We start from the raw sequence: 12,426 nt of genomic DNA on the forward strand, positions 1-12,426 counted from the left end.
TACATTTGCCACTCTCCACCCAGGTGGGTGTTTCATAAAGCCGTTAGTAATTGAAGAGCGACTTTAAGAACAACTAGTGATCCTTTCTATTGGTAAATGGTATATTCATTGGCAATGGTTTAGCGCGTAAGAAATTTCACATAAGAGAGGATCACCAGTCATTCTTAAAGTCGCTCTTAACTTATGAACATCTTTATTTAACACCCACCGGGTCCCACTGGGTTTTAGGAAGATTTGCCTTTGAATTTTATATATATATATATATACATATTCATATGCATGTGTATTATTGTTGCTCCTTTGGACATTTTTTCCACTCATTTTCTGATTAGGTAACGTTTAATCTCATGTTTGAATGGTGGCCTCTGAATCAACTCTTCTTCTGGCCAGGCACATCTATTTATGAATGGTGGTTTAGATGGAATCTTGATAAATATGTAAGTCTATTCTTCTTAATATTATCCTTTTGACTGTCATTCCTTGTAATTCTCTGTGTACTATTCTCTTGAACCATATGGTAGATCTTATCAATGGAATGATGGTTACTGGTGATTTTTTGAAAGTTTTTTCTTTTCATAATTTATAAGGCATAGAGACCTTATGTTGATATGCATTTACTAAGAAGTGCACTATTGTTATCATATATCACAAATTATAATGATGATGATGAAGAAGAAGAAGAGGAGGAAGGAGAAGAAGAAGGAGGAAGGAGAAGTAGAAGTAGAAGTAGAAGTAGAAGTAGAAGTAGAAGTAGAAGTAGAAGTAGAAGAAGAAGAAGACGAAGACGAAGACGAAGAAGAAGAAGAAGAAGAAGAAGACGAAGAAGAAGAAGAAGAAGAAGAAGAAGAAGAAGAAGAAGAAGAAGAAGACGAAGACGAAGACGAAGACGAAGACGAAGACGAAGACGAAGAAGAAGAAGAAGAAGAAGAAGAAGAAGAAGAAGAAGAAGAAGAAGAAGAAGAAGAAGAAGAAGAAGAAGAAGAAGAAGAAGAAGAAGAAGAAGAAGAAGAAGAAGAAGAAGAAGAAGAAGAAGAAGAAGAAGAAGAAGAAGAAGAAGAAGAAGAAGAAGAAGAAGAAGAAGAAGAAGAAGAAGAAGAAGAAGAAGAAGAAGAAGAAGAAGAAGAAGAAGAAGAAGAAGAAGAAGAAGAAGAAGAAGAAGAAGAAGAAGAAGAAGAAGAAGAAGAAGAAGAAGAAGAAGAAGAAGAAGAAGAAGAAGAAGAAGAAGAAGAAGAAGAAGAAGAAGAAGAGGAAGAGGAAGGAGAAGAAGGAGGAGGAGGAAGGAGAAGAAGGAGAATGAGAAGGAAAAGGAGGAGAGTGCTTGATGTATATATTAAAACTAATTATTGTGTTACTTATAATATCAATAACAGAGATTATCATAATGATCATTGCCCCTTATTCTTTCATTTATCTGATTGTAGACTATTCCATATGGTATGTTCTTTGGTTACATCCTCCTGACTTCAAAAGCTTCTAAATTGGTGGATGATAGCTATGGTGGGGACCTCTTCTCTCCAACCAAAACCATAATTATTTACATCATAGCGGCAGCAGTCTTTCTAGTAAGTAATTGATCCTGTGTGTGACTTAATTTAGATTACTATAGATTGTATACAGGGACAAACAGATTCCTGAAAACATGAGGTAAAAAGGCAAAATCCTGAGTTTTCAACCTCTTTTCGTGAGATTTAAAAAATACATATTTAAGTAAAGTGACCAAAACACGAGATAACTCTTCAGATACACAGGCATTCAAAATGTGACTTCAAAAGAGCTGAAATGTAGAGATTATTTCTATGTAGTCCCATACATATAATTCTGTGTGATCGTTACTGATTGCTTTGGTGATTCCACAACTTTATTATATACATAGATTCCAAGGTGCGTTATAGTACCATTTTGCAATCGCTTTGGGATGATTTCCTTCACAATTCAATCTCATAAATAGATTCTATGATTACCTGGCTTTTGGCTTTTAGACAAAGAACAAGCACATCAACAAAGCTACGACGTTTTTTTTTTTTTTTGCAAGAGCACTTGACTCTGTTTTTGTCATCTAGCTAAACAAAAATACAAGTTAATCCTCTATTACAAAATTAACAAAATAAGTTACGATTGACATTTTAATAAAGTAATAAGTCATCACATTGATATTGTGATGTCATTATATGTCCACCTAAGTTTTGACATTCCCCCCCCCCCCCCCAGAATTGAAGTGTATTGCTCATACTGTCTGTCTATGTCTAGGGACTTTCAACAAAATACCGCTGAGATTTGTGACACTATTTCTGTATGCAACATACATCATGCTTTCAATGATAAATCTAAGTTTTACAAATATATATAATAGATTGGTTATAATTATGATAAGGTTTAATATGATATAACATGATAATTCTTGGTTTTGTTTTTTCTCAGTTGCACCCCATACATGCTGCTTATCATCATCATCAACAAGCTTTTTTTTCTTAAAGGAGAATGAAACTCTTGGAGCAAGTTAGCTTTTATGAAAGCAGAAAAATCAAAGAATAAGATCAACAAAAGTTTGAGTAAAATAGGACTAGCAATAGAAGAGTTATGAGCATTTGAATGTCGAGATCACTAATGCTATGGAGATCCTCCCATTGGCAATGCGACCAAGATCTATGATGTCACAGATGAACAACTCTCCCCTTTTGGACACTGAAAATGTACCCCAAAACATCTCTTTTTGCTCATTCTAATCATATGACAAACGATTCATCAATGATATAATGTTGTGAAACCTCTGTACTTGTCCTCTCATAAAGAGAACACCTCACCTTGTGATAGATTCTATAAAAGTGAGAATATAAGTGAAATAAGTACTAAAGCAATGAGGGAGTTGTACGTATGTGACATCACAGATCTTGGTCGCATTGCCAATGGGAGGATCTACATGGCATTAGTGATCTCAATATTCAAATGCTCATAACTTTCTTATTATTCATTCAATCTTCCTCAAACTTTCAACAATATGTTTCTTTGATTTTTCTCTTTGATATGGATTCAGCTAGTTTCAAGGGTTTCATTCTCCTTTAATCTTCTTTTCAGTTATACAGCTTCCATTTATACCAGTGTGACAGCAAGCCAGAATGTAATAATATTCATAGTTATACAAGTTTTATACCGGTAAGTCATCCTTTATTTATAAAATCTTCATGCTTATTTCTTGTAAAAGGGGGGTGGAGGGGGGGGGGGGTTGAGAAAGATGGAGAGAGAGGGGGAGAAAATAGAAAGAGAGAAAGGTGTCTTTACCCTTACAATGGAGGGATGAAAGAAATAAAAAAAAGTCTAGTGCTTAGGCAACAAATTCTTTGAAAAGGGAAAGAAAGAGAAAAGGAGAAAGGATGAGGAAGAATATTGAAAAAAAAGAAGCTAGGGAGGTAGAGGAAACCCGTCTCCTCACTCTGGTGAAGAACTAGCTCATCACCAAAACCAGCAATGGAAGTAGTATTCAACTTAAAGGAAACCAAAACCCTAGAAGAGAAGCAATCTTATTGCAACGAGTAAAATGAAAGGAACAATTTAAAACAAATTTCATCAAAATCGGTTATGAAATAAGCAAGTTATAGTCTGGTAGGGAGATAGGGTTCCCATGCACCCGAATGATATATTTTTTAAACCTACATTTTTGTAATCCGTAAGATGTGTAGTTAATGAATTTTGATGTTCCCAAAACGAAATATTGTCCCATGGGGTTCAAATTCAAGATGGCGTCCAAAATGGCCGCCATATTCATGGGATTTGATTTTTCGTACATAGATTCCGACACAAACATTCATTTGCCACAAAATTAGTGTCATATGAAAGATAAATACATTTTCTACAAGTTGATACTATTCATGGGTGATGAAAAGCTAATTCGGCTGAGATTTTGATAAGAAAAGTGCAATTTTGAGAATTTTTTCCAAAAAATTGAAAATTTGCAAAATACATGATTTACCATAAAGCTAAAGAAAATAAAGGAATCGCCTCAAAAATTTCTAGAAAACTTTCCTAATATACAACTATTAAGTGGACGAAATTCCAAATCGATATCGCTTTTAGTCACAAACTTATAATGTCTCAAACTTGAAAATTCAATTTTCAGAAATTTAGCTCTTTTACTGCATATCGGAGACTTGGATACACTAATGTACATGTATATTGTCACATTTTCAACCCAGAAAATGGAGATAGGCCTTAACAAAATGCGAAATTATCTATTATTTTGTTGTTAGAATTTACTACAATCCCTTTATTCTACAATATAAAGTCGGTTGATTTAGTTTTTGAAAGAATTAAGACTTTTGGCCAAAATTTGTATGTTTTTGGTTAAAAAAAATGCACATGCACTGTTATTAATCAGATTTATTATGATATCAGTAATAAATGCACAATCTCAACATTCGATATGAAAGAGGATGTATCAACGAGAATATTGGCAGGCTTCATGCCACCATAAGTATCTTCATTTGCTTTAGAAAGAAGGAAAATATGCTGAATGTATTAAGCGATTTTGCGCTAAAGTGAGGCCAAAAAGCAACCTCGGTGTGGCAGTCACACCCATGAAAACTATTGCAAAGTGATGAATGGTATCCCATTCAAATAATACAATAGCTTGGATCAGCCCCTCGCATCGATTGTGTTGGTATGACTAACACACCTTAAAGTACAGTATGTAATGTGCATCGTAATAGAAATGTATCTGATTCAGATGGATGTAAAGGCAAAAAAAGTGTTTCTGTTACATCATAAAGAATTTATTTAATTAAGTCTTTTGAAAACAGTTATAAGATACACTAGCTCTGCAGGTAATAAAGATGAAGTTCTGACACATCAATACACAACTGAAAGGAACATGTCAAAGCTACCTCCACCTTATCTGTATTTTGAATTTATGGCCTGTATTCCAAAATCAGGTTTATTTTCCAACACGTTCTAACTCTTTTCTAAATTTATGAAGAGCCAAAATTCTGTTTATTGTATATCTCTTATGTTTACAACTCTGTTTCGTTTGCTTTCATAATGAAGGAAAAAACCTCAATTATCATTCTCAGACAACTATGAACCGTTTGGGGGTCAATATTAATGGAATTGGCTCTCCACGTCAGTAAAAGTCATTGGGGGTAATTCTGTCGCCAGTCAAAAAGTGATCATAATTAGAAAACCATAACTTAGTTCAGATGACCGAAGATCTGACATGATATCTGATGATCGTTTACCAAAACAAAAGAAATCACGATCAAAATCAAAATGTCGAAAGAACCAATCAGCGAAATGGACACAGCACACGATACTATCACAGATCATTAGTATAATCAGTCTAAAGACAGTCTATCCAACTTTGCATAATTTGACACAATACACACCAATGGGCCACACACAGTTGTAAATTCAGAAGGTACAGTAGCATTTGCTAACATTTACATATGCCCACAGAGTCGGTCAACATAAGCTCTACCTAAGAGTTGACTCACGTGCAAGTACTAAGACTATCATAGTACGTACGCCAAGGAAATATAAAGTTCAAAGTGGGAATCATTAGTGAAACAAACACCAGTAAAACTTGAAGCTTATGGTGAGATTCCGATTAAATGAAAAGGTACACTTGACATAAAATGTTACAGTCCGAAATGGTCAACACAGACATTCTATGTACCAGATGTCAAGGTTTCAGCTATCCTTGGGTTGTTAGGTTGTACTGGAATTATCACAATTCACTCAATGTACAATTATGACACACCTACACCTAACCCTAAACCTAAACAAACGCCTATATCACAAGTGATAAGGATCTCAAACAAGCATTTCCAGAGCACTTCGATGCTATTGGTAGTTTCAAAGGAAAAGCGATGCTTCATGTCAAGGACATCGCTAAACCTACCAGTAGGTGGTTTCAAACCGCCTCGATCACAAGAATCCCCGTTAAATTACGAGAACTTTTTTAGGCTGAAAAATACCCATTAATTATTCCTGCATTCACACCGCCCTGAAACATACCCTTCGGGATAAGTTCCTGAAGTTAGGAGCATGCGCAGTATGGTCTGATAAGCAGCAAGGCGCGAAATTCAAAATCACTAGCCCAGCAGCAACCCATGCACGGCGCCGCACCCAACGACACGCTGGGCTAAAAGTTCCCGTAATTTGCTTTCAGACCGCCAAAATACCCACGACCTTGGAAAAATCCCCGCGAAAGTTCTCGTAATTTCGCCAAGTACCTACTATTTATCGGGTATTTTCTTTCTGGGATATTACGCGTAGTTTGCTTTCACACCGCCAAAATACCTGGTATTTTCTGATCGGGGTAAATTTCCCGATCAGAGAATACCTGGAACTGGCGAACTTCGAGGCGGTCTGAAACCACCTATAGACGCACCACGCAAGTGCAGCACACTAATTGAAGGACAAGATCAAGATCAACGTGGAGGAACACAACAAGAATATGTACTTGTTCATGGAGATGACAAAGCAAGAAGTGTTCAACAGCTCCAAGTGCACAATCAAGAAAGAAGCTATCAACTTCCTTGGCTCCAAGTGCACTAAATCAGATATCTACCCATATCCTAGCAAGGTAGAAGCCAACACATTACCCAAGGACAAAGAGGATGTTCAGAAATGCATAGTATTGTTCAAATACCTAGCAGCATATGTTCTTAATTTGTGGGAAAAGTCAGCACCACTTCGATAACTTCTCCACAAGGAAGTACCGTTTATCTGGGAAGATGATCATGAACATTCCTTGAACAGCCTGAAATGTGCAGTATCATCAGGTGCATGTCTACAGTTCTATGACCCAGAGAGAGAGAGAACTGTCGAGATAGATACATCAATGAAAGATCTAGGAGCATGCCTGCTTCAGGAAGGTAACCTGTTGCGTTTGCATCCAAAGTCTTTCCACTGCACATTCTAACTACTCAAACATAGAGGGAAATCTTAGTCCTAATGTTTGGTATCAAACGCTGCTGTAATATCTGTTCGCGAAAGAATTCACAGTCATAATCAATCACAGACCACTGGAAATTATATGAAAAAAAAACTCTTACAAGTGCAACGCCGCATCTACAGCGATCGCTTATAATCAAAGTCCAAGGAAACAGGTGTCAAATCAATTACCGACCTGGAAACGACATGATTCTTTCCGATTCGTTGAGTCGACTTCCTAATCCCAAGGAAGCATGCGATGTACCGTTAGGTGTCAGAGTTAAATCCATCTGCTCTGAGGAAAAATATTCGCATATGCGATCGACTTATTACTCTTCGGAAAACACAAGAGGACAGAAGTTCAGAGAGAAACGGCTAGTGATCCAATTCCCAGATCATTATGGCAGATTTGGCCTGAGTGGGCCTGAAACAATCCAAGGGTTATTGAAATCCCTTAGGCAGTATTGGTCGTATAGAGATAACATCGGATTATCACATGGAGTACTCTTCACGGGAAGTCAAGTCATCGTACCGAAGTCACTGAGGAATGATATCCTTGGACAGCTTCACCTAGGACACATGGGAATCGAAAGTACCAGACGACTTGCTCGTGAGACAGAGTTCTTGTCAAACATCAACGAGGACATCGACCAGTTGATAAAGCAGAGTGAAACATGCCAGAAACATCAAGCAAGGCAGCAGAAGAAAAGAAGTGGAATATCAAGCACATTACTTCTTCTCCACACTATCCAAGATCAAACGGATTAGCTCAGAGGATGGTTCGTACAGTCAAGAATCATTTGACAAAATGTTCTCAGACTGGCCAAGACAGTCAACTAGCAATAATGAAACTGAGAGCAACTCCAGTCGAAAGTAACTTGAGATCACCAGCAGAAATGTTATTTGGTAGACCCATCAGAACCACATTATCAAGTCACTATTTCTCGAGAGATTCTACTACTACTGATTTTCTCTTGAACATGTTGAATAGGCAAGACAAGGTGAAGGAAGTGCATTATCGACATGCAAGTTCTAATCTACCACCTCTGCATGTAGGACAGCCAGTGAGAGTTATACATCCAAGATAACACACTTGGATACCAGCTAAAGCATCCAAAGTCTGTGAGGAACCCAGGTCTTACGAAGTATCAAAGCCGAGCGGAGGAATCTTGAGAAGGAACAGATCACACATGAGGGAAATTCCATCCACCATCCCCACTCCAAAGCAGGGCTCGAAATTAGCGGTTGCCGGGGTGACGTTGGCAACCAAAACTGCCACCATGGTTGCTCGGATGGCAACCAAGAAAATTCCGTGGTTTTTTTCTCAAAGAGAATAAAAATCTCTTGAATTTTGCAGCAAGCAAAATTGCTTTTCCAGTCCAAAGTTTACAACTTCTGGATCAGGAATATATCTTCCAAGATCACATTGGCACAAAGTTTTAGTTAAAAAAGATCGCCCAAATCTAGCATGAGCCTGCCAATGACTTCCAAGATTGACTGCCTGTCTGTCAAAGTCCTCCCTAAGAACCATAAAGCTTACATTTTGACATGATATAAGTTAATTGTTGCAAGTTGTAAAATGCAATTTACAGGAGGCATTTTCCGTGGTACTGATTCGTCACCACATTTTCTACTTTTGAAAATATTAAATAGATTAATAACACAACCATACACATCTCAATGTTCCAAAAAGACCTTCCCCTTCTTTACATTGGTCAACAGAGGTTTTTGTCATTTTTGGCACTTTAATGTATCAGAATTGTTTAATTCAAATCGTAAAGAATAAAGATAACCCACTCAATTAATTTATCATAATCAGAATACCCTCAAAACATTTGTAATTTGTTTTCCTATGACGTCGAATTGAAAAGTTCTGTTAAGAGTTTTTTGTTAGAATCCAAGATGGCCGTCAAGGTGGCGGCCAAGGGACAATATTCAAGTTTTCAGAAGATCAAATAAATTCATTCAGTATACGACTCCAGGATTGAAAAGGTGTAGGTTAGAAAAACTAATCAATATGTTGAAAAGGGTGGTCAAGATAATGACAATATAGTACATTTAAGTCTGTAAAATGCAGTAAAAAAAACTACTCAATTTCTTAATAATTGTATATTATTATACAGGAAAGTTTTTTAGAAAGTTTCAAGACAATTCCTTTATTTTCCTTAGATATATGGTAAATCAAGTATTTTGCAAATTTTCATTTTTGGGGGAAACAATTTCAAAATGCACTTTTCTTATTAAGATCTCAGCCGAATTACCTTTTCATCACCTATGAATAATATCAACTTGTAGAAAATTTATTCATCTTTCATATGACACTAATTTTGTGTTCGAAGATAAACCTGATTTAGGAATACAGGCCATAGATTCAAAATACAGATAAAGTGGGGGTAGCTTCGACATATTCCTTTGAGTTGTGTATTGATGTGTAAGAACTTCATCTCTATTACCTGCAGTGCAAGTGTATCTTATAACTGTTTCCAAGAGACTTCATTGAATAAATTTATATATAATGTAACAGAAACACCTTTTTTGCCTTTACATCCTTCTGAATCACATTTCTATTACCATTCACATTACATACTGTACATTACGGTGTGTTAGTCATACCAACACAATCGATGCGAGAGGCTGATCCAAGCTATTGTATTATTTGAATGACATACCATTCATCACTTTGCAATCGTTTTCATGGGTGTGACTGCCACACTGAGGTTGCTTTTTGGCATCACTTTAGCGCAAAATCGCTTAATACATTCAGCATATTTTCCTACTATCTAAGCAAATGAAGATAATTATGGTGGCATGAAGCCTGCCAATATTCTCATTGATACATCCTCTTTCATATCGAATGTTGAGATTGTGAATTTATTACTAACATTCATGATAAATCTGATCAATAACAGTGCATGTGCATTTTTTTTTACCAAAAACATACAAGTTTTGGCCAAAAGTCTTAATTCTTTCAAAAACTATATCAACCGACTTTAAATCGAAGAATAAAGGGATTGTAGTAAATTCTACCAACAAAATAATATATAATTTTGCATTTTATTAAGGCCTATCTCCATTTTCTGGGTTGAAAATGTGACAATATACATTAGTGTATCCAAGTCTCCGATATGCAGTAAAAAAGCTGAATTTCTGAAAATTGAATTTTCAAGTTTGAGACATTGTAAGTTTGTGACTAAAAACGATATCGATTTGGAATTTCGTCCGCTTAATAGTTGTATATTAGGAAAGTTTTCTAGAAATTTTTGAGGCGATTCCATCATTTTCTTTAGATTTATGGTAAATCATGTATTTCGCAAATTTTCAATTTTTTGGAAAAAATTCTCAAAATTGCACTTTTCTTATCAAAATCTCAGCCGAATTAGCTTTTCATCACCCATGAATAGTATCAACTTGTAGAAAATTTATTTATCTTTCATATGACACTAATTTTGTGGCAAATGAATGTTTGTGTCGGAATTTATGTACGAAAAACAAAATCCCATGAATATGGCGGCCATTTTGGACGCCATCTTGAATTTGAACCCCATGGGACAATATTTTGTTTTGGGAACATCAAAATTCATTCACTACACATCTTACGGATTACAAAAATGTAGGTTAAAAATATATATCATTCGGGTGCATGGGAACCCTATCTCTCTCCCCTACTATTATGGACGTTTAAAAAGTCTTGTTGTACTTTCTATGGGGATCCTCAAATTTGCAAACGTGCTTCAAAATGGCTAATTTTGTGGACAACTCTCCATTTGTTCTGTACACAAATTTTCAGATTTCCCCCTTTATTTTACATATGTCACATTATCTCCTCCTGACCTTGACATATGTGGTGTGAAATATATTTTCCCATGACATATGTGGTGCTCAGACGGAGGCAAGATGCAATATGAAAGATAATGAGGAAAATCTGAAAATTTCAATGGAGGGTTGTCCACAAAATCAGCCATTTTGAAGTATGTTTGCCAATTTGAGGGTCCCCATAGAGAGTACAAGAGTTTTCAAACTTCCATAACTTGCTTATTCTATATCCGATTTTAGATTGCTCCTTTCATTTTATTCTCTCTGATAAGATAGATTTTCTCCTTGTATTTTGGTTTCCTTGAAGCCTTTGGCTCTGGTATCTGCCACAATGTTTTTGTTTTGTCATACCAATGAAGGATGCATGTTGTTTTTTTAAATGTGAATTGTCATTTGCAGGTTACGGCCTTTGTAATACTGCGCAACACCAGTGGTTACTTGCGGAGAAAATATAGTGTGTTTGCTGCATGGTTTGGTGAAATCTCTCTTGAGGTATGTAAACTCTTTCATACTCTCTAACCTTTCAGTGTATAGATATTTCAGTGAACAGACATATTAGTATTCAGATATTTTTGTGTACAGATAGTGTACATACATATATTACAGTGTACAGATATTTTAGTGTACAAACATTGTGATGTACAACTGTTTTGATGGAGAGATATTTTATTGCGTAGACACAATTAGACTTGATATAAAAGACATCTTTATTAAAATTTTGCTTTGCTACATCTACTGGAAGAGCCGTGGTGTAGTGGTTCTGACTCCCGCCTTGTAAACAGAGGGTCGTGTGTTCGAATCCCACCGCGGTCTAGCGTCCTTTGGCAAGGCGTTAATCCACACTTTGCCACTCTCGACCCAGGTGCTAAATGGGTACCCGGTAGGATGCGAAAGATGGTGTATGTTTGAATTTGCCAGTGCCATAATGAGGCTGTGATGAATGCAAGGAATGCTCCCCAGGGAGTGGAAATTGTGCACTTTTCGTGCGGGATTGAAATGAATCCAATGACCGGGGTAATAATATGCTGTAACGCGCTTTGAGCCATTCAGGGAAAAGCGCTATATTAAAATTGGCTATTATTATTACTTGGCCGGTATTCTGAACTGGGTTTTATTGAAGTTCTGGGGGGGTCACAAAGATTTCAGTATGATTTAGTGTCGCGCTTAAATGCTGACGCATATGTGACATGCAACGCACGATCCTATTGATTAACACGCAGTAGTGCACGTCATCTTTTGGCTGCTATTACTCAAGCATTTAATAATAATGATAATAATAATGATGATAATAATAATGATAATAATAATAATAATAGTAATAATAATGATGATAATGATAAATGATAATAATGATATGATGATGATGATAATATGTTCCATTTGTATAGCGCAGCTACTATAATTGCACATACTCGACTGCGCTTGATACTTGATATCATATTATTACCCCGGCTGTAGCTGAGCCGCCGTATAGGCGTTAAAGCATATAAAAGACATCTTTATTTAACATCACAGGCTAAATTTATCAGCTTATTGTACACTCCTATCATTCATAACCAGGGGCCGCGGAATGGTTTCCAAAGTGGGGGGGGGGCTGACCATGCGAGAAATCACAATAATATGGTCATTTTTACGTTTTTGTACACGGTTTTGGAAAAAGTGGGGGGGGGGGGGCTTCAGCCCCCCAGC

General features: G+C 36.4%; 1 protein-coding gene across 2 annotated transcripts in view; it reads left to right on the top strand.

Moving 5' to 3' along the window:
- The window catches only part of LOC129262011 (N-acetylneuraminate 9-O-acetyltransferase-like), a 55,023-nt gene that overhangs the window by 38,720 nt on the left and 3,877 nt on the right, over positions 1-12,426 (top strand). For both annotated transcript variants that reach the window (XM_064101824.1, XM_064101829.1), the window contains 4 exons: positions 333-437; positions 1,422-1,562; positions 3,073-3,150; positions 11,137-11,229. In XM_064101824.1, coding sequence (XP_063957894.1) covers positions 333-437; positions 1,422-1,562; positions 3,073-3,150; positions 11,137-11,229 — 417 coding nt within the window. The remainder of the gene's footprint in view (positions 1-332; positions 438-1,421; positions 1,563-3,072; positions 3,151-11,136; positions 11,230-12,426) is intronic.

Source organism: Lytechinus pictus, chromosome 1, assembly GCF_037042905.1.
Source record: "Lytechinus pictus isolate F3 Inbred chromosome 1, Lp3.0, whole genome shotgun sequence".
Classification (NCBI taxonomy): domain Eukaryota; kingdom Metazoa; phylum Echinodermata; class Echinoidea; order Temnopleuroida; family Toxopneustidae; genus Lytechinus; species Lytechinus pictus.